This window comes from Asterias rubens, chromosome 10, assembly GCF_902459465.1.
Source record: "Asterias rubens chromosome 10, eAstRub1.3, whole genome shotgun sequence".
Taxonomy (NCBI): domain Eukaryota; kingdom Metazoa; phylum Echinodermata; class Asteroidea; order Forcipulatida; family Asteriidae; genus Asterias; species Asterias rubens.
The window spans coordinates 20,421,590-20,448,398 of NC_047071.1; the positions used below are offsets into that span (position 1 = coordinate 20,421,590).

The following is a 26,809-nucleotide window of genomic DNA, read 5'->3' on the forward strand; positions in this document are numbered from 1 at the left end:
AAGCTTATGTTCTAAGCTTCAATTTGATATATGATTTAACTCTTTTATCCTCATACTTTAGGAGACGGGGCCTGAACAAAAACGCTGTACAAACGCTATGGCGTTTTAGGCGGAAACAAAGAATAATAATAATAATAATAATAATAAAAATAATAAAAATCTCGACGAAAACAACACCTGTTCCGACGGTAGGCCGGAACAGCTAAAAACTTACTTTGTAACGAGCAATTGAGAGCTGGTGATAGTATAAAACATTGTGACAAAAGGCTCCTTCTGAAGTTACATAGTTTTTGTGAAAGAGGTAATTTCTCACTCAAATAATAAAATACTTCAGACCTGAAGTCTGTTATTAATATTAGGCATCTAAAAGCACACACAGTGCAACGAGTTTTTTTCTTCTTTCATTATTTTCTTCACCTTTCATGACCAATTGATTCAAAATGTTCACAGATTTGTTATTTTATGCACATGTCGGGATACACCAAGTGAGAATACTTGTCTTTGACAATATTACCAAAGGTGTCCAGTGCCTTTAAGTCTCAATAACAAAAAAGCTCGGAAAACATCTTACAGATGTAAACATCTAACAGATGTAATACACAGAAGAGCAACCCATCAGCAAACCTAGCAATTTAAACACTGCTTTTAAACAAGTTTGCTAAGAGAAAAACGAAGGTGAGGCAAGGAATTTTAACTGCATACATGTACACTATTGGTGTAACAGTCAGCATTATATTTCTGACCAAACTGAATTGTCAGTGATTTCCTCAACACTACGTTCAACCTTCATAGTAAGAAAAGATCCATCCCTCCACCCAACCCCATACCTCTTCCTACAAACAACAATAAAATTAAAATGATTAAGAGTGAAAAAGAATATGATTCTTACAACTAGAACCAATTTGTTGACCATTCTATCGATACTGGTTCGTTTGAGTTTAGACTGTCCACTGTTCTGCATCAGCTTGGTGTCACGACCGGCAAAGATAACAATCCCATAACACCACTTGGTGTTACGCAGTCTACAACCCCTCAAGATGATCTGATCATTATTCAAAGCAAAGTCCTCCCCTTCCCACGTCATAGTTCCTTCAAACCTGTCAAGTTTGTTGTTTGGGGGTTCACAGCGTATTTCCGCTGGAAACAAAAAACAACAATATTAGTTCTAAAAATAATAACAAGAAGAATAGGTCACATTTCAGAGCATCCTCTACAGTTCTCTCAGGAGAGGCCATGGGGACAATGTCAAAAGGGATGAAATTGTAATGTAAAATGTAAAATGAAATGTAAAATTCATGAAAATTGTATACAAACATTGTGCATAATGTCCTCTTGGTGTGGAAACAAAGCACCCTGGATATACAGAGTGTTACATTCTAGAGGTTTACTGTCTACCTCATTTCAATTAGATATCTTCTCAAAACAAGAGTCATTTCTTTTCTTTGCTTTGATGGCAAGTTTGCCTCTTTCAAGAAAATCTGAAGGTCCAGGGAGATCAATGAAAAATCCTTACAAATAACATAATGCCTGTAGCAAGTTTAAGTCCTCACATAAAGACTGCTGCATGACCCATTTTTCAGTTTGAGGTCCTATTTTTCAGAGTATATGGCAATATAATGAATGTTTTGCATCATGTTCATGACAGCTATTTAAAGATCCCCATCTGTCCTAGCACAGCTTAATTGTTAGCATCGACCCTTTTGGAAAATTGGTCTCTCCAAGGAACTCTTTAGAGTGCATACAGTATTTGAAATTGCCCATACTGCAGGACATGTCCTGTTTTGGAGATTATTTGTTTTAGAAATGTAAGTTTTCCATTTTTGTCTTTTTAAAGAGTGGCAATATAATACAAAAATTGAACATTTAAACTTGGCAGTTTACATACAAGAACAAAAAGTAAAAATCAAACACAAATCTCATATTGCAAGAGAACTAAAGAGCCAAACACTAGATACATTTATTATTCAACACACCATGAAAAGGAACACCTGGTGACTCACCTTTAAAGTTTTTGAATTTTTCAAGATCTTCACCCAACATGGCAGTCTCAGGTAAGGCCTGGCGTACTTTAAGATTTGTTTCGCTAAAAGATTGGAAAACATTTTAAAAATTAGTCCACGCAACATTTTCAAAGACAGAATATTAACTAAACAATTTACACATGCTGAAAAATACAACTGAAAAAAAATGAGTGCATCACCAATCCTCTTTAAGGGAAATGCCCTTCATAAAATATAATACGGCTGAACAAGAACAAAAAGTAATTTATTCACCCAGCTCAAATTAATTCTCAATAGGGACACCCGACCACACCATATACCTGTATAAAGGAGATTGATAAAACATTACCTCCCCTTGACAACAGCCCAAATTACAAGGAAAGGATGACTATAAAGGACTCAGCATGTAAAAAAGGTCTCAAATTCAACTCATGCGTGAAACTACACTTAAATTAACATGATTACCTCCCAGTTCTCCATCAATGACACATGGGAATTTGGAGAAACCTAGGAAAACTACAAACGACCAAATTGCTATTTGGAAAATAAAAATTCCTGTACTTCAACTCACCTACATACATTGTAGGCCTACATGTTACATGTAATTTCAATTTCAAATTTTTGCTCAGAAAGTTTAAACGAGATAGTATTTGTTATCCATAGTTTTGTCAAGAGCCCAGTTTTGTAGTTCTGTAAACAAAACAAAGCAGAGTTTTCTGTTTTAAAAGCTTATTGGTAAAAGATGTGGCCATCACAACTTCCCAGACCTGTACCGCTTTTGGTACACCCTGACCATGATAACTACCTTTTTGTAAGGATTTTAAAGGATATTTGCACCAACTTTGTGTGTATTAATTATAGGCCTACAATTGATTAAACGTATGTACAGGAAACACAAGCCACATGAGATTTCAGTGACTGATAGCCAGATGGGTCTTCCATCTAGAATGATCAGAACCATCCGCATAGAAGCAGAGCATGTAATTACCTTGTAATTCTAACCACTTTTTGGAAGAGAGCCTCCAGAAAATAATCAACTTGCGTGTAAAAATCCCTTCATGTCTGGCTTGTCAAGCGTGTACCTATTAGTATATGTACTATTCTTGTTTATTTTGCGTTCTCAAAGCAGCAAGGTAATTTCCAAGTGGTAAAAAGGGTTCTTATTTATATAAAAAAATAAAAAAATAAAAAATAAAAAATAAAAAAAGTAACATTTAAATAACACCCTTTTTTAAAGGGCACCTGCCTTTGTGTATTACCACCTACATGTAAGCAAGGACTTGCGTTAAATTTGTTGTTGGTTGCAAACAGCTTTTTTTTATTTTAATCTACTCATGTTGGATGATTACATAATAAAACCTGAATGCCAGTTCTTATGTAACAGTACATGTATCCTAGTAGGGCGCTTTACAACATTCTTATCCTGGTTCAGAATCAGGCATTCTTTCCTCTAACTTTCTTAACTCTCTTGGTAGCATTAAACTCTAAGCTGCCTATATAGTGCTATTAAGGGGTTAATCCAACACATTACTGTCTCAGCCCCCGCTGAATGCCAGTTCTTATACAGTTATGTATCCTAGTAGGACTCTTTACAACATTCTTATCCCTGTTCATCAGGCATACTTTCCTCTAACTTTCTCAACTCTCTTGGTAGCATTCAACTCCAAGCTGCTTATATAAGTGCTAAGAGGTTAATCCAACACATTACTGTCTCAGCCCACTCAGAAGAAAAGCAGTTATGGTTAAGTGTCAGCCATGACACACCACCTACATGTATTTTAAGATTTTTGTTGAGTTTTTGTTTCTTTTATTCAAGTAAAATGATGTTGACTTTTCATGAGACCTACCCATCTAACTCTGCCGTCTCAATGTAAGCCAAGCTGTGGGGTTCACTTGAGGACAGGATCAAGATGTCTGCAGCGATGAATTCATTGTTCTCCTTCCTGATGATGTCGCCAACCTGTACGTCTTGCCATCGTGTGGAGTTCAGGCTGAGGGGAAAGACCAACATAAATGTCCATAAATAATGGTTAACACTGAACTTTGAAATAATAGAAGCACAGGAAATACCTCATAAATTGCCACTCAATACTTGTACATAATTCCGAGCATGTGCACAAGAACCATGGATTTATCCTTGGTATGTAAGTCTGCTGCCACCTAGTGACCTGTAAACATCACAAGTGCACACATGACACGGCCACGTCAGTCTGTAATGCATTATTGCATGGCTATCCAATGAAACCATTGGGTTTTAGAACCAAATCTGTCTTTTTTCTCGCGAGTGAAGACAGGGCACCAGTCTACCATTATTACATCTGTAAATATTTCTTGCAACTATATCAGCCAGTTATTTCTTTTATTTTGAGCAAAATTTAAATCAATAGAAAAGTGCCGAATTTTCATACGTGTACATCTGTACATGTACAAGTAATCGGCTTTTGGCTCATGTAGTTTATGAAATTAGGTATGTAAAAATAAAATCAGCTTGTTTATTTTCCCAATGAACTTCCTTTAACACCCTTCCGTTCTGAATGCAAGGCTATAAAACTGTAGGAAATACGACAAATATATTATATCTAGCAAAATCTTCACATGGAAATGAAAATATACTTTTAGAATAATAGAATAGTAAACTCTTTAACTTGGCCTATCTTATTTCATAGGCTCAGGACTATAAGGTTTTTAGTGCAGTTTGTATGGAACTCATGAAACAACTTTTGTATATGTTGAAGCTCTTCATAAGCATGGTTAATGTGGTAAAGTGAGTTTACTGATCAAGAGTGGTCTCCAAAGAAATTGTTTGTCAAAGAGAAACATTCCTTCTCAGTGGTGGATTATGATTTATCACTTTATACGCATTTTTCATCTAAGACACTTTTGATCATAACATCAGATACAAGATTGCACTTCAGACTTTTAAAGGATCATCATTGAATGAACGTTCCTTTTGTTTCTGTATTTTGTGTATATCACAATATATTAAGTGTCTTGTCTTGACATTTAAAATCCCACTATTTTTATAAGAGGAATTTTTATTTTTGTTTTTGTTAGTTTAATTGATTCATCAGTGACCATGGTGACACTATTGATTATTGACAGGATTGATGTATTACTGTGTGTTTTTGCAGTGAAGACCACTCGTAAAATATGCAACCAAGGTTGGTAAAACCAAGAAGATCTAAAACAAAGGGCTGTTACATTGCAAAAAAAACTATATTAACAAAAAATCATAACTCGTTTTACAATACATGTACATGTACATATGAATGATCTGACGGTTCTATAAAAGATCAATAAATGTTACACAAAACATACCCAAATTTGACTTTGTCTCCCACTCCAAAACAAAAGTAGAACACTTCAAATATTCAAATTAAACTCAAGAACTACTAATTTTTTTTAATTTTTTTTTTTTTTATATATATTATATCATGACGATAAACATTTTTTATATTAAACTTGACGATTAATAATTTTTTTTAATCTTCCGGTCTCATCTCAATTCTAATTGGTAATTTAGTTACTGGTAGTGGGGAAAAGGGGGGACCACAAGTGCACTGAGAACCTGCAAACTTCATGATCTTGCTCTCTGCCATTGCAAGCATGATTGAAGGTGTCACTTGTGAATGGACAGGGGGAAGTACTTCAATTTACACCGAGCCACTCTGAGGATAAGGATGGAAGCCAATTGAGGAAGTGGCTTGTCACAACTTCACTCTAGACTAAGGTAGATTGTGATCAGTAAGGAAAATCATCCTGTTCTCCAATACCCTTGGTCAACAAATCAATCTGTTCTTGGGCAGTTTTCCTGGAGCTGGTTAAAACTTTGTATCAGTTCAAGGCAAATTGTAAAGCTACTTTCATATCTTAATTTTTGGTTTTTACCCATACACCGATGTGTGTTAGCACTGTATACTCAGTACTTTCCCGAGTCCTGTGAAAAAATATCACAGGCATGTTACTCGGGTGGGATTCGAACCCACGACCCTTGCAATTCTAGAGCAGTGTCTTACCAACTAGACTACCGAGGTTACCCGGCAGCTAGAGGCAGTTCGAATCCTATGTTTTGGCAGCGGGTACCGCAACGATATAATAGATGTTAAATTTGCATCCAATTTACTCTCATATCACAAACACAAAATAGAAGGTTGGATACATGTATTAAACCAACGACAGGGCTAGATAGCTCAGTTGGTGGAGCGCTGGCACAGTAATCCGTCGCAGTTTCAAATCACGCTCTAATAATATCTTTCTTGTCTAACTTAATTACAAAATAAACTAGCTAGAAATGCATACTAAGACAAAAATACAAATTCTTTAAAGATATCATCCTATAAGGCTGTATACTACATGTACATCAATATTTACCATAAAATGTGACCCATCAGAAAGGACACATATTTCACAAGAAAATGTATATTTTCATTTACAAAAATGTTCTTACCACAAATTACAAACTTACTTATTTTCCACCAGGATGTCTGTCTGTCTATTGTTAACCAAGCTGTCACTGCGGTGGCGTTGCTTTTTATTTATAAAAGAGAAAACAGAAGAAATATTTCATAAACATCACTTCCAAATCATATACTTCATGAAAAATACTTGAATCTATGATAAGTCATGATTTGCAATTGTCATCATTTCAACCCTCCTTAAACACTGAAACAACAGAATTCCACAAAGTACATGTACGTTGTACACATGTACTACCTTCCAGGCTAGTATTGGGTGCCGATGTTTCTTTTGTTTTTAGAGCTGGTATTTTCAAAAAATGATAAGAATAAAAAGAAACTTATAAAGCTTATTAGCAGTGCCACAAAACAGCCTCAAAACAAAGTTAGTTAAAAAGTCATTAGCACAATATTATTTATTGCTCAAAGCTACAAAATAAAATACTACAAGAGAATAGATTAGAAAAATAAGCATTAATCACCTGAAATATTAAATCAGCAAATCCAATGGTTTGGGAAGTTTAAAATTTTGTGGTGAAAGCCAGTTGAGCAGGATATTTAAATATTGAACTTCTTTTAACTTTATTATTTTTGTCTCGCTTTTAAGTAAACAATTTTACACCTTTATGTATTTCCAATGAGTTGACCACAAATAATTTATAAATGGCTTATTCTCTTTCAACATTAAATACTCTGCTTTTTCTAATTGCTTTTATTTCTGTGTCATCAATTCAGTAATTTTATTTTATTTAATTTTCAGAGTTCGATTTTGAAAATCCTGCACAGATTACTCACATAATCATCCACTCCATCTTTGATAAGCGTGACAGCCAAAACAAAGACTAGAGGTAAACCAGTAGTTACAGGGTTCAATGAAGAGATAGCTGGAATCAACTAAAATACAAAAAAAAAATGTAACATTGGGGATTTACGTTCTTGATTTAAGGGCAAGGTATACTTTGGCTTTTTGGAACTATTTGATTGTTGTAAAGAATTTAAAGTAGATAATTAATGAAACCAACCTGTGAATATTAAATTTTAATGGTGGTATATTTTTTAAATAATTTGGCGGTTATGAGAAGGTTTCACAGATTGAAATGTTGTTGAATTCCCCCCTCTAAAACCACATTCATTTGAATGGAATTGTTTCTAAACATGCTAAATACACTATCAAAAGCTACAGTGCTTCTTATATCAAGTGAGCTGTTGTGATTATTTAGTTATTAGAGTAAATACTGCAAAAAAAAACCTGTACTCTGAAACTATACAGTACACACTATTAATTGAACAGTTGTAACGAAAAACTCAGACTGTTTCACTCAGACTGCTTTGTGTGGTTTATTTTTTTGTATAACGACAATGTGCAATGAGGCTTGTAATACATGTATCAACCTATTTGGCCATCACAGAAATATTTCCCAAGTTGCATACCTGCAAGATGAAGAGCACTAAGAAGTAGAAGTTGGCAATTCGTAGAAACTGCTCAAACAAGTTGACAGGCACAAAAGTGAGAACGTTGTATTTAGATGTCTTGATGTAGTTATTCTATCAACAACAAAAGAGAAGTGAAACAAATCAATCAAATAAAAATGTGTCATGTAAAAATTAATTATAGCTTGGTGCACATCATTCTTGTTGAAAGTATTGAGTTTCCTAAAACATTGAATGTACTCTACACTAAAACTTCTGAACCCCTATAATAGGACTGTATCTCTCCTTATTGGCATTCTTCAGTCTCCTGATGATGACTATAGCATCCCAGTCAAAATGTTGAGACCAATTACCAACTTACCAGCAAGTTTTTATGCAAGCTTACCAATTTTAAATTTTGTATGCCATCTACAGGTTTTTTCTTTTCTAAGGGCATGCAATTGCATGCAGCGAGGGCACGTTTACAAATGGTTCCACATTGCAAACACAAGGTATCATTTAAGGGCAATAACATTTAAAAAATGGACAGAATTATATATAATGCAGGTCATGCCTGAAGAATCTGTCAACGAGGTCAACTTGTGCACATAATGACTATTTCAACAAGGTCAACTACTGTGCAGTAAACATTGTGAGACTATTCTGTAAAAGTCAGAACATATTCAAATAATTATTCCATTTATCAGTAAGGAAATAGCTAAAACTTGGGTACCATATTTGCTGTGAATGGAAACTTTTAATCTGTCTGAGGGCATATAGACCCTAAATATCAACAATTGATATTAATCAGTGTGAAAGGACTGCTTCAAGTCTAGACCTACATTGTACAGTCATAGCCTATGTATAACAAGCATCAATCAGTGTGAAAGGACTGCTTCAAGTCTAGACCTACATTGTACAGTCAAAGCCTATGTACAACAAGCATCAATCAGTGTGAAAGGACTGCTTCAAGTCTAGACCTACAGTCACCTCTGGCAAACAAATTTACTCATCTGCAGTTCACTCTCTATGGTTTTCATAAAGTGTATTAACACACAGTGCTGAATATACATGTAGAATTGTAGAGTCAATTAAAATGTCAGGTACTTCGAACATTATAAATAAAATCCACTTTCAGACAGGCCTTTTGCAAAGTGTTGTTGACAGAAACTAACTAGAACGTAGGCCTTAGCATGTACTTTATTGCTGTTTTTGTCATTATTTCTTTATGTGTGCATAGTCAGTGTACAAACAAATCCCAAGAATTCAGAGATAATATAAACTTTCAGAAAGATACATGTAGGTTATTAATGTGATGAATTATGAAACCCAAACATGTAGCACCTTATAAGGGTTTACAAGGTGCTACAGGGCATTCAGCAGCAACTGCCAGGAACACCGGGGCAAACCCTTTTTTTTTTAAAATTGCAGTGGGTTATTTTACATGCAGTACACAACACATGGGACAACGGCTTAACGACCCATCCGAAGGACGAAGCAAAGGTGAAGTGTCTTGCTTATTTATAAAGGACACAAGTGTCACGGCTGGGGTATTCGAACCCACACACTCTGCTGATTAGAATATCCAGAGTTTGAATTCAGTGCTCTTAACCGCTAGGCCACGACACTTCTACAGAAGCAGCTCTATGAAATTGGGCCCTTAAATTCCATTGGAAGCATAAAAACCATGTAAACAGGCTCTAGTAGTAGTGGCCTACTGGTGCATTGTAAACCATCAGCAAAGGTTACTAGATTATCCTTGGCATTCTCATACTATGCTCATACTTACCGCATATCGGAACTGGGAATTAAACTCTCGATTATTTGCCTTCAGGTGGCGCTCCGTTTCTGTGCCAAAAACAAGTATTAAAAAGAAAAATTAAGAGTTAATATTCCAGTGCTCTTCAGTTTGGAAAATTAAAACCTAAAGGAAAAGTGAACATTTAGTCTCTGAACGGGAGGTTTGAAATCAAAATCCTCTGATTCAATTCTCCATTCTCATGTCATTTAAAAAACATGACCCATCCCATTCTCTTCTCCACCATTGATCCCTGCACCCTCTCCATTTATACAGTCAGACAGTACCAATGAAGTTAAACAATGTATTGTACAGTGTACATGTAATATAAATGTACAGGATGTCAATATGAAAAGTCTTTATTAAAAATGAAGAATGCCTCTCGTATGAGGTATGAATTACACCATTCAATGAAATTGAAAATGTCTGGCATGACAGTTCAGTAATGAGCACCTTACAATATGTGCAAAGGTTCATTATTTCATCAAAGTGGACCCCAAAACCTTTTTTACTGTAGTGTTTCCTATAAGCATTTAGGCCTAAACTGAACCCTGACTTTTAATATGACTAGCAACCTGACATTGTACACTTTCAAAATTTTAAGGCTAATTCTTGCGCAACGACATTGTTCGTCTGTCATCATATCACATCAGGAATATAGGTACATGTAAGATTCGCAAGTACTAGGACAAAAGTGCCACTGAAAAGGTCATTCATGCATTTGTTACTTCTCGTCTTGACAGCGGCAATGCTCTTCTCTACAGTCTTCCTAACAACCAGATTTCCCGACTTCAACGCCTCCAAAATACTGCGGCCCGCATTGTGACACTACTAGAAAATCCTGTTCTATCACCCCCATTCTGAAACAACTACACTGGCTCCCTAACTCTCAACGAATCATCTTCAAGCTGATGCTCATTGTCCACAAAGCTCTTAATGGCAAGGCTCCCCACTACATTTCTGAACTGCTTCAAGTTTACACTCCATCAAGGAATCTTCGATCAAGTTCCATGCTTCTCCTCATTGAACCCAAGTCTCGTCACTCATGGGGTGACAGGTCTTTCTCTTCAGCTGTGCCACGCATCTGGAACTCTCTACCACTTAATCTAAGATCTTGTCTTTGTACCACAAAATTCAAATCTCTTCGTAAAACTTATCTTATGTCACAGGTTTTCAAGGACTAATTTTGTTGTGTCTGTTTTTCTTTGTCTTTGTTTTTGTTTTTAGTTTTACTGCGCCTTGAACACCCAGCAGGGTGGATATGTGCGCATTACAAGTCTTTATTATTATTATTATTATTATTATTATTATTATTATTATTATTATTATTATTATTATTATTATTATTATTATTATTATTATTATTATTATTATAGTGTCGTGGCCGAGCGGTTAAGAGCACCGAATTCAAACTCTGGTGTTTCTGATCAGCAGAGTGTGGGTTCGAATCCCCAGCCGTGACACCTGTGTCCTTAAGCAAGACACATTACCATTGCTTCGTCCTTCGGATGGGACGTAAAGCCGTTGGTCCCATGTGTTGTTTAAACGCATGTAAAAGAACCCAGTGCACTTGTCGAAAAGAGAAGGGGTTCGCCCCGGTGTTCCTGGCTGGATTGGCAGCATATTGCGCCACAGCACCTTGTAAACCATTACATTGTGCTTAAGGATTAGGTCTTATATTATCTCAAAAATCGCCCCCACTCCTTGCAGTAATAATACCTGGCGCTTTGTATCCTTTGGCAAAAGGCGCGTTATAAATACGGTTATTATTATTATTATTATTATTATTAACCTAATTTCCATACCCTATACAAAAGAAAGCAGTGTTCACCCAAGCATGAATTATTTTCAGACTTTTTGAAAAGTTGAGTTAATAAGCTATTCATACCAAAAATCTTTCCCCAAGAATCATATATTTCTCATTCGGCAGGTATTTTAAAAGTGTACAATTTTTTTGAGACACCATGTACAATGAAGCTCTAGCTTTATGTAGTACTGTATTGTTTAGCAGCAACGTACAAATGTGCACAATGCAAGGCACAAGAAACAACTAATACTTGTGGAGCTTCTTCAAAATAAAAGTTGTAAAAATCATTAAAAATAAATCAAAAAAGTGCAAGTGTACTTGATCAGCACTATGCATTGAAGCAGTTAAATTACACAACAAAATTAATGTTTTATTATGTAGCTGTTGGTTTCAAATGACCTTAAAGTTGCTTCTGTCTTACATTGTCTTATAAGGAGATGTACAATGTTGTTTTGAGCATGCAACCAAACTAAGGACATTTCTTTCCAACAGAGAGCTGTTTATATATTTAACCTTTGTTTGACCTCTATGATGTAATTGATGACCAGCTACATGTAACTGCAGAGAAACACAGTATGACATACATGTACGAGGGAAATTAAATTGACTGTCTCACACATCGTTTGCAGTATGCTTCCAAGATCAATACATATGATACCGTTGGCAGGCCTTGGAAATTCAAGAAGAGGCAACATAGACAATTTGCCGCCATTCCACCATTTCCCTGCTGCATGCCCCATGAAATAATTGAGGCAATTAGTTTCCACTCATTGGAGTTCTGTTAACCAGGGTTGTTTAAGGTAATGAGCTTCACAAGTAAAAGAAGAAGAAGAAGAGAAAAAAATGCTGTGACATGCAGCCCTGCCACCTTTAACTTCAAACTTTCCAGTATAAATTAAAGATTACCCTCACAGGCATCTCTATGATAATACAGAAAAAGGGCCTCTCCATCAAGATCAAAATTCAAGAACTAAAAAGTGCCTTGCCTAGTGGGGAAACAAATCATGAGCAATATCAGAATGTAAATATGTAATGATTTGTTATGTCAGTGTAATGTATTTCAAATGAATGCAGCCATGATACATGTAGCTAATATCCATTGAAGACCATGTCATCTAAAGTGTTCTTAACTATCAATGTCGGTGCTGTGTGAATGAAAATAATGTGCAGTTTACATACATAGGGTGAAAGTAAAATATGCAAGACAATTTTGTTGACATCTGCATTTGAATGACAACAAACTTTGTACATGTAGCTTGAAACAAAATTGTACATCACCTTCTTCAGGTATCCTGTTGAACATTCGTAAGGCTGTGCAGTAGAAGGAATATCAAATGTCTGACTGCTTTCTACTTAAAGGGTGCCTTAGATCATCAAAATAATCCACTTGCGATGGTTACTCACCATGCTCAGATATAAGATTGGTACATGCATCACATTAATGCCACAACTGTAGTGTGATTTATGGTAGAAACTGTGGGGCGTTTGACATTGTGGGGTGCAACCCAAACTATTTAAAAGAAAAGTGATACATTAGGCCTATTTAGAAAAGACAAGGGCATGCACACATGTAGGGGGAAGCCCACTATGTTGCTCTATACTCAACATGTCTGTTTGGTGCACAATTTCAAATATCAAGTATAAAGGGAAACTGAATAGATAACTTTTTAAATAATTTGTGGTTTTAGAGCAAAGACAACATTTTATTTGCACAAAATGAAGTGTTTTATTGTTAGGATTTTATTTATTTATAATACATTTCTTTAAACAAGAACTGTAATTTACATGTAACTTGATGAAACTATTAACTGAATTAATGGCCACCCCTTACCATGACAGAGAATGAGCTCTCGATTGACCGGAATCATACTTCCTGCCAATGGGAAGCAAATTTTGTCGTCACATGGTTGTTTGACCCAAAATTTGATGTGAAATGTGAGAGTGGAATATTTTTGGTAAGTTTTAAATGCAACCAAAGAATTGTTTTTTACAGGTATGACCATGATGGTTTGAACATCATTATATTACATTATAACTTTGTACTTCAGTATAGCCAATTTCAAAACAGCAGCTATATAGGTTTTAGCTCTCTGTATTTTCAGTGCAACCAATCAATCTTTCGATCATGGGCCAGTTGAACAATAATTGGCAAACCGAAGCATTCATTGGTTACAATCGCGAAAAACACAACCCTGTGGGAAGCTGAGGCGAGCCAAAGTCGTGGTTTTGGGAAAAGCCCCATTATTATTATTTACCCAATTTGTATTGGATTGGTTGGATAGTTGATTTTGATCCTGCAAAGTATTTTATCATATATATGAAAGCATTGGAAATGTACTCATCTGTCATGGTTTTGACACTATGGCAACAATTGAAGTGAAGGTTATCTTAGACCATAAAACTTACCCAAAATATTGTCTCCATCAATGAATGAATAACCAGGAACTTGCAGTTCATACAAATTACTTTGAAAAAAAAACCCACAGATTTTGCACATTTTGATATTGCCATTGTTTACTTTGTCACTACATGTACCTTTGATGTCACCAATTGTTTACAGTGTGTGTACTTTCAGTGGTGTATTATTATCAGAATACCAGCAATCTTGTTACTATTTTAGTAAATGATTATCAATATCATGTCACCTAATAAATAAAAGAGATAATATCAATGTAAGTAACTGCTGTGTTACCCCCCTGATCAAAGCAGACCATAACCCTCCCTCCTGCTCGAGTTAAAACTTTGTGAACAGTTTGGCTCACAAATTTGCAAAAATTTCAATAAATGGTGTTACAACTTACATGAAAAAAAGAAAAGTTAAATCCAGTACAGTTCATGTATACTTACACACTGTACATCATGTATCAAGTAATAAACCACAAGGGAAGCTGGTTGAATTCTATTTGAATTGGGGATCAACAAAGACAAATTTACAAGAATGCCAGTATGGGATTTGAACGGGATCTGGGACCTGGATTAACAAGTGCTCTTCCACAGGAGCTGTCTATAGCTGTAATATTGGCAGTCCCCTACTTTTTCAAGATCTCTCTATCTGTTTTTGGGTGACAGTCAAAAGCCAACTTTTCATTGTATAATGTAATCTGACTTTCGAACAATCTTTTTTTCTTAAAGTAAGGTATCTAAACGTCAATCATTTCGAAATGCAATATACATGTAGTTACCTGGAGGCCCTCCTCCCATTGTTGACTATTTGGTGTATCCACACCATCCACACACACAATCAACTCCACACCTGCACAATCAGCTTATTATCCACTGGTGGCTCGGGTATCTATATGTGCTGGAGAAAAGAAAACAAAAGTTGAACAGAAAAGTCAAGAAAACAATCAAAAAGTATTGCCGAAAGGAATTGTTTTTAAATGTCTTCTACCAAACCAAACTTCTACCAAAACTTTTGAAAACTTAATACTACAGACGAGGCAGTTTATAGCTAAAATGTTGCCTAAATCTGATTTTCTCCTGTGATTGTGTACAGTGTAGGCATCGAACTGTTTAGAATTGGATAAGATTGGAATGCCCGACCCAGGGGAGGCCTATCTTTCTGTATCCTTCATTTTGGCAAATAGCACTCAGCACTAATGATGTCACTTTTGCTCAAAATAACTGTACCGGTACATTACACCGCATCAGCTTGCTTAGACCACAGCATTACAGCAGCAAGAACGAAATGCTTAGATGTGAATACATCATGTACATGATGTAGAATTTGTACACAATTTGTGAGATCCTGGTGCAGAGCATCCCATTTTAGCACAATTGCAGAGTTGCTAACTGCCACTGGATATATTGTTACATGTACAGGTAGAAGGAATTTTGACTGTTAGGGTTTTTTAGTGTCAAAATACTGACAAATTAAGTCTTTAAAAAAAAATATTGTACACCAAGCCAAGAAGCTCCATGTTACTAAACCTCAGCATTCAGCAGTCAATTTACAATGAAAATCAAGCCTGCTTGTTATACCTCTATACAAATTGTGAAGTTTGATTGGTCGAGAACCAATCACTACCGTGCAACAAATATGCATGTTACATGGCTCGACGGGGGCCGGGTAACATGAAAAGTGTGTATTATCACCGGTGTACATCACCTTGATCGTTCCCGGCATTGGTCGATTTCAAGCGCTGTGTACGAAACAACCACGGGTACGAGGGAATTGTTTCTTGATCGTCTGCTAATTTAACAATGAATAGTCCGTCGTAATAATGTTTGAAGATGACAACAGAACTTCGAGAAGAGGAATAACAATTATACAAAGGTATAACAAAACAATTGTTGCACGCTGCGACTGGGGTCCATGGGTTTTGTACACCCTCAAAAGTAAATGGCACCCTCGGCTTCGCCTTGGGTGCCATTTACCCCCTCGAGTAAACAAAACGCCATGGACCCCGTCACAACGTGCAACAATTGTATAATGACCTCCACAATGTACATGTACCAGGCCTATAGATCATCAGGATCATCCTCCACAATGTAATTATCAGGATCATTACTGTTCAAGACAAAGTGTGGGGCTTAGTGTGAATGTGATTGTGATCAAAATATGAACAGATGTTGCAGTAGGATTAAATTAAAATGTGTAGGCCTATACTTGCACTAAATTAAGAGGACTGTACATTATGTAGACAAGTTCATACCTGTAGGCAATACAACCTTCCATTACTGTAGACTAAACATTGAAAGTAACTTTTCAATAATCAATCATCTCAACAGTCATGCCTGCATTAATTGCACATTTCACAATATGCAGGCACTAATACAATGGAGTTGATGAATAAAACAGAGTTAAAACGAATAACTTATGAAGTGTTTAGTGTACACAGCTTGACAGTGTGCATACAATACATTAACATGTAGTTAGAATTTTGTCCAAATTTATTCAAATACATCGTAAAGTAACAATTCACTCTATATAAAAATGTCATCTGATAGGCCTTAAATGTACATTAAACTTACATGGTTTAAAGAATGTTACTTGCTGAGGTGCTGTAGTTTTTGAGAAATTTAAAACAAGTAACAACAATAATTTTCATCTCACTTCTGCAATGGAAACATATATATAGTAACCAGATGGTATTTTTTAAAAATTAAAATAGATACCATCTGGTTATAAATACATTTTACATGCTATTTAAATCCGAACAACAAACAGTTTGTAAAGAACAAACTTTACCTGGCAAGTAGATGATAATAATAACAATAATAATTGTGGCTTCTTATAAAACGCACATGTTTGTCACCCAGTGACGCTCCTGGCGCAGTAACATACATTTCCTGCCAGATTGTGGGACTATGTTTGAAATATGAGACCTACTTCTGATAGCACCATGTAATTGCTGCCGATCGGACCAGTAACACCGGGGCGAACCCATTCTCTTTTCGATAAGTGCACTGGGTTCTTTTACATGTGTTACATAACACATGGGACCAACGGCTTAACGTCCCATCCGAAGGACAAAGCAATGGTTAAGTGTCTTGCTTTTAGGACACAAGTGTCACGGCTGGGGATTCGAACCCACACTCTGCTGATCAGAAACACCAGGAGTTTGAATTCGGTGCTCTTAACCGCTCGGCCACGACACTTCCACTTGGTGTTACCGCAAAATAAATTACTGATAACCTCACAATGCAATGCCTCAAATCATACATGGTTTAAAAACCTGCTTGAACGAAAATGTCAAGTCGTGAACTTTGCTGAATTCCACTTAAAATGTTTTCGATGAACAAGGAAATCGAGTCATATGATTATAGATAGGTTTCAATTGTGTAAAAAAACAATCATTTTGTATGCCCTTGTCCAGAGCTTTTCTGCGAGATTTGCGAAAAGCCCCGTTACGTAATCACTCTCAAAACGTCATTTAAGTAGATAAAGCCGCTTTGTTGCAGCGTGGATGTATAACAAAGCAAACTCCCACAAATGATGTCAGCGGCATTGTCCTTTGACGCCCGTTCTCAACGGCAGAAGTGTTTTTAGTTTTTCAAAAAACCTTTAGGTAGGGGCCTGATTTTTTACTTGATAATTACGAAAAGTTCAGAAGTGTACACATATCAAAATTACATTAAAATGGTGAACAAGTGCATTAAACAAGTAAAAATACCATTTCTGTTGAAAACATTCCACTCAGGTAGCTGTTTAACGGCTGAACACATTTGGTAATTGTCAAAGACCATTATTCTCACTTGGCTGATCCCAACATTACGCATAAAATCTTCAAGCCTGTGAAAATTTGGGCTCAATTGTGGGTATTGAAGTTTTGAAAAAGTATTGAAAATGATGAAGAAAAAAACACCCTTGCCAAATTAGTGTGCTTTCAGATAGGAATAAAAAGCTTCCGGCCAGAAGTCTTTTTATCTGAACAAGAAATTACCTCTCACAATGTTTTGTACTATCAACAGCTCTCTGTTGCTCGTACGTCCATGCCAATACCAACTAAGTTTTTATGGTAATTATACTTTGAGTAATTACCAAAGGTGTACAGTGCCATTAACAGTGTACAGTTAATAGAATAGTGTACTGTTGTGCATTATGTGAGCAGAATGTGTATTGAGCAGAATGTGTAACGACCAGGTTGTACACATTCTGCTCACTGCTGGAAAGCTTGTACTACACTGTGCACTACCTACACTGTCTCCACTTACAACTGTCAATGTTTTTAAAGGAGTCCATGCCCCAGTGTATTAGTACTGGGCAATCAAGTGGGTAGGACCATGGAGGTACCTCCAAGATGGGACCATTGAGGTTCTTATTCCTCCATGGTATTGGTAGGACGCATAGTGTACTGTGTTAGTGTCTAGACTCTATTCTCATTATATTATGAGAACCTGCTGTCTTTGATGGTCCTTGTATCTCCGCACAGACATTTTTAGGTAGAGAGATAGACCTCCATGGTGTGGGCGACAAGTCTTCCATTCCATACTGAATTTGCTCCTACATGTACATGTAGTTGTAATGTTATCTCAACTTATTTGCTCCATGGATGGATGTGGTTGATATTCTACCCCATGATAAACACACACACACACAGCCCCCCCCCCCTCCCCCTCATGAGTGCAACAAAACATTTTGAAACAACTTCACACACGTAAAGATTCCTAAGTAAGTCAAACTAATTTATAGATTTGTTGTTTACGGCATACCCCCATCACAAATTGATTATTTCATGCTTGTTTATAATTAGAAATAAAGACCGCAATTCAAACACTTTTTGAAGATCACGAATCTCAGTCAGTTGACACATTGGAGGAATTATAAGGTTGACACAACTATAGTATTAATAATAATATAGTATTAAGTCAGTTGACACTTAACTACATGTAGGCCTATCGTAGCGTCATACGTTATCGACCCTCATATATTTTCGAACCCCAACTTTGATTCCCGTTTACCGCGAGGTTGTGCAGTGCACCGGTGACAGAAGCTATGCAGATTACTCACGGTCTGTATTTTCTTCAAGCTTAATTATGCTGAGAATAAAGTTTCCTGTCGTTGGTTATGCTCAAACATTTATAAAATTATTGATTTTTGGTACAAATCACTAAGTGCATTATTATGCCAACATTCAAATGTGTCAAAGAAACAGCATCCAACCTCGAAAGTTCAAAACAAAATTACTATCTGCTAGATTGAGCTTCATTCTGCTTTAGTCACTAGATGGACATGTGAGGTGGTTACCATTTGGGATTCTATGAATGGGGAAAATTTTTTTTAAATTAAGTGAAAATGAAAAAAATAAAAAATTGTTTTGATTAACTGCATACTGTAATAAATTCCGATAAGCGTAATAAATATTAAGTCTACATTAGAGAGAAAATATCATAGATTGGTTTCTTATAAATCTCCTGAAACCAAACATTACTGGTCTGAAATGGGGGAAAACGGATTGTTATGAAGTGTGTGTGCTTCAAGGGAGGTGGGGTGTTTTACATCGCAGCAAGAATAACTGAACGAGCTACTTCCCGGACCTCCATCACATCCATACTATCCAATCTACACTGGCTTCCCATAGACAAGCGGACACAATTCAAAGTACTACTCCTAACCTTCAAAGCACTCCACGGCATGGCACCACAGTATATCTCTGCACTCCTCCACCCATACGCCCCATCCCGCTCCCTACGATCCCAGTCCCAGAAACTTCTTCAAGTCCCAATTGAGCACACACACAACACTATGGTCAACGCGCCTTCAGTATCTCATTCTCAGCACCAACCCTGTGGAATCAACTCCCATCCAACATCCGTGCTGCACCAACCCTGGACACTTTGAAGAAACTACTAAAAACCCAACTATTTAAGAACTAATTTTGTCTTGTTTATTCCCCCTTACATAGGGGTAATGATTTAATTCCAAATTTTGTATGTGTATTCATTCTGTTATTTATGTTTATATTTCTGTTGTAACTGTAATTTGTTGTTTTGTAAAGCGCATAGAGATGTTTAATTCATATTATGCGCTATATAAATGCAATTATTTATTATTATTTGTATTATTACTTTCATGCCTTACGATATGTCTGGATTCTAATATAGTAGCCATAATGCCTTAGGACAAAAATGTAATTAAATTTGTTAAGTAGTACGTAATTGAAAAATATTTTTTATTTATTTTGCACGCCATACTAAATTACTAGCTTGTGAATGTTCAATAAAATACCAACCAATGAAAGGTTAAACTTTAAAAATGTCAACACACCATGAAGTGTAAGTGTTATTGTTAAAAAATTGGATAGATGATTTGGAAAAAAAACGTTCAGTTTTTGATTGTGAACAATTTTCCTGTTATCCTACTGAAAACACATGACACCAGGATAGTATTATTATAAATAAGTATTTTAATTTTGATCCATCCTCCCAGACCTCGCCCATGAAAAGTGAAGGATAAATCATTTCCGCATTAAACCACACGTACCACACACTGTAGAGCAAGGAGCAGAAAACACCAGTCATCTATGGTCCCTCTGATCTATGGATGACTAGACGGGACGGCCGGGGCGCGCGGCGGCCGGTGTGCTATCGAGCCGCTACAAGGGCCAGGGCTGCACAGGAATCGATTATATCATCGGAACTTTACATTTAAAAACTTCGTTTCTCATCTATTCATATTTTATCAACTTACCGTGCTAAATTGCTTGCCGACCACCATCTATTACAGAGAAAACACCAGTCTGCACTCGCGATCACAACCAGCAGGAACAATAAACAACACACCCAATCATGCCAGGTTTACTCGAGTGATTACACCCACACGTACGGCCATCTTGAATCAGGAAATGCATAATGCATGAGATAAATTTTAATAATAAAGCTTGTTGGTCATTCTTTGTGTATTGTTGTTAAGGGGGATGAGCCGTTGGCCGTGAGGGGTGAATTTACCGACACTGTAAAATATTGATTGTAGTTTTGTTCGATTTATGTTGTTGCTGTTTACAGCTGTATCAATAAACAGAGAAACATGGGGGAACAGGCATCTTAAACTATTTTTCCTTTGTGCAGCTATAGGTGTGTAATTAAAAGTTATTTATGGCAATTCATCATTACAAAAATATGCACTACTATACGCAATGAAACTTCAGCTTATTAATAGCGATAAAGTGTAAAGATAGATCAAGTATCAAACTATTATGTGAATGTTTTAAAATTGGTCCACGAAAGCTGCAGCATGCACCCACAATTAATGCCCTTTAATTGCTCTATATGGTCATATCTTTACGTTATACTCTAACAAACCATATTTTTTCAAAGCCGGTTGTTGGTTCTGCCTCAGCCCACACACTGTAAACTGCACTCATAAAAACCAATCCTCTGCTTTTTAATCCGTAACCCCCCCCCCCCCCACACACACACACACACACCCCCCCAGCCATCCCCTCCAACACCAAAACCACCCCACAGACACTTCTCAGTGCTTTAATATAAAACACACTAGTAATTGAACAAGCCTGTATCAAGTCTGCAAATAATTGTCTTTTTTATTAATACCGAACAAGCTAAATAATGAATGCACCAATGTATTTACAATGTTTACAAAGAGACAAAAGGATTGGATATCCTGGATGGAATAAAATATGAAGAATTTTAAAACCAAATGTTTCATTAATAATCATACTGTACAATTCTTTAATTTTTTATGGACGGCGTTCAAAACAAAGTTGTAATACAAAAGTTTCATTCTTATCAAATATTATTACTACGCGAAGACAATCCCTGGCTGAATTTTTGTGCAATCAAATTATGTACAATATCGATACACAGGTTTTGGTTTAGCACCAATAAATATTTACAAATTTACAAAATACAACTTCAACAAATAAACTAAAAGCAACAAACCTTTGTTTTCTACCTTGAATTTGTATTTTTCTTCAAAAACAACCAGCTAGTAAGGCACAGGTTCAGAAGATTTACAAACCATATCTCTGAGGTAATCAAATGTTTTAAAATTTTACCAAATCTGCATTTAGAAGAAGTAACTTCTGCAAAAATCATAGCCCAATGTCATAGAGCTGCTTGAGCATAACAAGTTGCTAAGCACAACAAAATGATGCTTACCAGAACAATTACGGGCTAAAACACAGTTTCAAAAGAGCAAAATGTAACTGTATCTCGCCTAGTTTTGCTTGGCAGAAAAATGTTGTGAAGTAATTTGCTTTCAAGCAGCTGTATCAGTGCTCGAGTTTGTTAACTGGTCCTGATAGTGTCTTCATCCTTAAAGGTAATATAGGATTGGTCAGCTAATAAAATGGTTGCAGACAAAGCTAATGTTTAATGTGATCAACCATATACATGTACATGTACATGCAATGACAAACCTGTGAATGTTGGCATAACCTGTTGTGCGAGCCAAGATAAAATAGAGTTCACAAACCATACACAATTTTCATCATAGTATACACATCATAACACATTGACATGTCCTCAATGTTGGTTGTAACAATAAACTAAATCACCTGATTGCATTTGTTTCCTTTTGGGGGTTTTCAGATACTGGTTTCTTTAGGTACATATCTAAGGGAAATATTTCATACAAAAAGAATTGTTATGGTAGGAACCCATGTTTTGAATCAGCAAGCTTGCAGACTCAAGTTAAACAATATTCCTTGTCAATCCCGTGTAATATAGACAGCGTCCTTCTTAATATCTGAAGCTCCTCACATCAAAGAAATAAAAATGAATCTTGTTTTATTAGGTTTAATTTTTTTTTACAATCAGTCACTCTGTCATAAGGGAAAAAAACTGTCCAATAAACCTGAAAAATCATGGAAGTACAGGGGGTAACTGGAAAAAGTTATTGATGCGTTTTAACAATTATTGATTTGATAAAGTTTACAAAAAAGGAAGCAGTTTAAAGAAAGTAAAAACAAAAACTGATTTGAAAACAAAGTCTTTAAAGAGGTCCATGCCCAGCAGTTACACCCCACCTCCTTTTCTTGGAATCGCTACTTCATCATTCACTCATAGAAGATCAGCCTGTGACATCCCACTAGCTCTCTTGGCCATGTGAGCCCTCCTCATAGGGTGCATCTTGTCAATGATCGGCCTGGCGAGGGCCTCCTTCAACTTGGCTTGGTACTCGGCCTCAGCCTCCATCCCTTTGAGATACTCCCTGTGCTCTTCATCTTGCCCGACCTCCTTCTGTCTTCTAGTGTAATCTATCTGGCCAAGGAGGTTGTCTTGGTATGCTAGATTCTCCCTGCGAATGCTGGCAAGTTTTTCTTCCTCAAGGCGGTTGTGCTCGTCCATGGCTGCCTGCATCAGCTCTCGCTCCTTCTCGAGCTCAACTTGAGCCTTGGCATTGCGTGCCACTGATGAAGGACAAAAATAAAGGTACACATAAGAAAGGTAGATATTGAGGAAACTCTCATTTGTCTGTGCTCTCATTTAATAATAACAACTTCATAATAACAAATTTTTATATTGCGCTTTTCACAATAACCATACCAATGCGGTTTCCACCCTTGTACCATTTGAATACATGTACATTTATCCAATTTCACTTATCAGTTGGATAAAACGCTCAAGTTAATGTTAATTGCTGTTTTTCCAAAAGGACTAGTTAGCTCTTGTCCTAAAACTCCGTCAGTTATTCAGCTGAAAAATCATTTGTACTTGTGATTTTTAGAAACTGTATTTTCCTTAAAAGTAAGACACACCCAAGACCCCAGAAGAAGTTGCTGATTGCTGACCTGGATGAAAATGATAGTGGTTAACAACTTACATTTCTCTTCCACTTGTTGTCGACGTACAGCCAGAACGTTGTCCATGAGTCTCTTTCTGGCCTCTCTCTGCCTTGCCCACTCATCAAGTCTCTTCTGCCACTGTCTCTTAACCTCTGCATTGACAAGCTCATCAATTTCCCTGTCATGTTCCTCATCATCACATGCTTGCTGCTTGAGGTATGCACGGTAGCGTTGGTCCTCCTCCCGCAGCTCTTTCTATAATTTAAAGAAACCAGAATGGCTGGAAGTTGTATACAGGTGTTCTCAAGAACCATATGCCAGGCAAAACTTGGCACAATTATAGTCATTATGAAGCCAAAAAATAATAATAATAATAACAATAAATGCAGAGAGAAAGCATAAAATTTTCCAATATTGAGAGCGATGTTCTCAAAAAGACGTGAGCTTTTTGTCAATGACTATCTACTTTTATTTGTAATTTTTTTTTTTTACAAACACAAGTTGCTGAGCAATTGCATACCCGTTGATTGAGCATTGCGTACTGTCATATTTAAATAATAATTTGTGTTATCCAAACCTAAACTGGTGAGTATTTCATTCTTCCCATTTTACAGTGTAGTGCTTTGGGTGGCCCAGTGGCCCAATGGTTAACTAAATAGACAGCTTTATTTGTAAAAATAACTGACCTTCCTCTGAGCAATCTCCTGTGCTTCATTCCTTGAGTCACTCAAAAGCTTCTCAAGGATGTTCATGTCAAGGGCTAACTCCTCTTGCATCTCTTTAGCTTTCCTCCTGGTCTTGAGGCGGATGTTCATAGCAATGTCTTCTCTGGCCTGCTCCTGCTTGGCTAGCTTCTCTTGGTACGCACGCTGTTCCTCCATTTTACGGAGCTCCCTTTCCTCTTTCTGTCAACAAAAATTGTTGTCAATTTTTTATTTAAATAAAATATATGTCATCTTTACCAAAGTACACAGTGCTTCCCTATATCTTCAGAACTCCATCTGTGTGACTAAATACCAACTCACAAACAAAGGATTTTAGCTTTTCGCTTCTGGGAGGGGGAAATCATTCCAAATGGAACAAAAACCTCATGACTAACTAAATGTTGCAATTAAGTTTTGTTACAAAAATATTAAAAATACATCTCTATCTCAAAACCATCCTGCCACAATTGAGGATTTAGGAGCAAAACTTTAAACATGTCTTCTTTGATTAGGTTTCAGTGCCTTCATGAAATTTGTCTCCAGTTTGGAATAAATAAACAATATTGAGATAAACTATGAACATATTTTGTTGGACATTAAGTGAGTGACCTACCAGCAGTCTCCCTTCTTCTTCTTTGAGTCTTTTAGCCTCCAGCCTCTTAGCCTCAAGGGCAGCTTTCTGTTTCTGAAGTGTGTCGAGTGTCTCTCGATTCCTTGCATGTCTCTCCTGTGCCTCTTTCTCTTCCCTGGCTGCCTTGGCCAACATGTCTTGGTGCCACAGGTCTGCATACATTTGCTCATGTACTTTGTTTTGCTCATCAATCTCAGCCTTGATACGTAGCTGGTCACTTCTCTCCAGGCACACCTCATCCATGTGGCGACGTGACAGAGTAGATCGAAGCTCCTCGCATTCCTCTCTTCATGGGAAAACAAATAAGTCTCCAATAAGTCTCAATTTGAAAATACCTTGTTGTTTTTGTTAATGTTGCATTATTTGTGACCACTTGTACCTTAGAATATCTTTGAAGTACTGTTGTGATGGTGTTGTATACCATTTTCAATTGAAGGTACTACTTACATCAGAATTCAAATTTATAGTGATAGTTCAGAGAAGTATCTTTGCCACATTACAACTGTACATTGAAAAAGACATCACTTTGGGATGTATTTCATTTTTGGTTTTATATGAAGTATTTAAAAATAGCATTACCTCCATCTTTGGTCCAGTTTCTCAGCCACAACCTCAAGCCGTTCTTTTTCTCTTTTTTCTTTAAGAAACTTGGCCCGCTCCCGCATCTTTGCTTGACGCTCCAGCATTGTTTCTTGGCTAGCTTCCATCTCTTCAAGGTATTTGGCCTCTTCAGCAGCCAACATGTCACGTAGTCTGAGTAAGGGAAAATGATTTTACTTTGCTATAACATCATAAAAATCCCCAACAAGTTAACATCACATCATTTCCTAAAAACTATACCTAAAAGTTAAAATCAACAACAAAACGAGTCAAGTCCAATGATGGTGTAAACCTACATAAAAACATTAATTTTGCAATAAAACCAAGGAAGGCATATGAATTTTTGTTTATGTTTGTTAAAAACATTTGAAATAATACCGTAGCACCAGATAAGCTTAAGAAATTTATGAAACAAAGTCTCTCTCCTCTGTAGTTGCTGGTTTAATTAAAGGAAGAGATTAAGCAAACTTGCTAACCATTTCAATCAAATGATTCTTAGTACAGACCACATTATTGTATGCTTCCAGTTTGGGCTGCCTGAACACTGTTTGAACAAATTGGGCAATTGAACTCCAAAGGAAATGTTAGTTTGCCTCTAACCAGAACATCTAATGTCATGCTTCAATGCTTGTCAATAGAACCAGCTTTTGTCTGCCAGATGTACCTTAATCATGTTTTTAACTAAGTGAAGTTTCACTAGTCACAATTGATGTTAATAAAATGTGAGCATAGAGCAAAACCATGGAGAACAGTTATGAAGTTTGATGTGTGAACACTACAGTGTGTCAATTTTATTGCATGCATTTAGTCTGCCAGTGTATATTTATCTAACGAAACCATTGGCCTTATTAGACCAAGTGTGTTCTACATTTAAAAATAGAGCCCGGATAATGCTGAGCTCGGCCACCCTCTGTGTCGTTTGTAGACTCGGCTTATCGATACTGCGCGATACGAGAGTATGGCAAAATGATCATCGCGTGACACGCATGTATGGCAAAATGAGCATCATGTGCGTGTATAGTAAAATCGCAAGATGTGAGCGCACATAGACTGTTTCTAGTGTGTTCATTGGTCAATGATGACGTCACTGTACTTTGCCATACACGCATAAAAAAAATGATGTAGGTGCATCCATAAAAATGGTCTCACAATGAAACACACACTGAGACACTCGCGTTCTCCGGGTTCTATTTGTATGGTTCTACACCAGTCAT

General features: G+C 36.6%; 2 protein-coding genes across 4 annotated transcripts in view; both read right to left on the reverse strand.

Annotated features, from left to right (window-relative positions):
* The window catches only part of LOC117295324 (phospholipid-transporting ATPase ID-like), a 52,164-nt gene extending 31,430 nt beyond the window's left edge, over window positions 1-20,734 (reverse strand). The window contains exons 1-10 of one of the 3 annotated variants that reach the window (XM_033777900.1): window positions 20,603-20,734; window positions 14,652-14,770; window positions 12,748-12,780; window positions 9,654-9,712; window positions 7,886-7,999; window positions 7,250-7,348; window positions 6,466-6,527; window positions 3,848-3,991; window positions 2,001-2,083; window positions 890-1,137 (exon numbers count right to left, since the gene is read on the reverse strand). In XM_033777900.1, the coding sequence (XP_033633791.1) occupies window positions 890-1,137; window positions 2,001-2,083; window positions 3,848-3,991; window positions 6,466-6,527; window positions 7,250-7,348; window positions 7,886-7,999; window positions 9,654-9,712; window positions 12,748-12,780; window positions 14,652-14,670 (861 nt within the window). In that variant the 5' untranslated portion in view covers window positions 14,671-14,770; window positions 20,603-20,734. Of the gene's footprint in view, window positions 1-889; window positions 1,138-2,000; window positions 2,084-3,847; window positions 3,992-6,465; window positions 6,528-7,249; window positions 7,349-7,885; window positions 8,000-9,653; window positions 9,713-12,747; window positions 12,781-14,651; window positions 14,771-20,395; window positions 20,435-20,602 lie in introns of those variants that run through there. The other 2 variants (XM_033777901.1, XM_033777902.1) reach the window with 2 other exon arrangements.
* A 703-nt stretch (window positions 20,735-21,437) lies between these two features.
* LOC117296045 (cilia- and flagella-associated protein 53-like) overlaps window positions 21,438-26,809 on the reverse strand; it is a 6,654-nt gene continuing 1,282 nt past the window's right edge. Inside the window, exons 3-7 of the mRNA XM_033778906.1 lie at window positions 25,575-25,748; window positions 24,978-25,281; window positions 24,347-24,565; window positions 23,699-23,915; window positions 21,438-23,285 (exon numbers count right to left, since the gene is read on the reverse strand). Coding sequence (XP_033634797.1) covers window positions 22,936-23,285; window positions 23,699-23,915; window positions 24,347-24,565; window positions 24,978-25,281; window positions 25,575-25,748 — 1,264 coding nt within the window. The 3' untranslated portion in view covers window positions 21,438-22,935. The remainder of the gene's footprint in view (window positions 23,286-23,698; window positions 23,916-24,346; window positions 24,566-24,977; window positions 25,282-25,574; window positions 25,749-26,809) is intronic.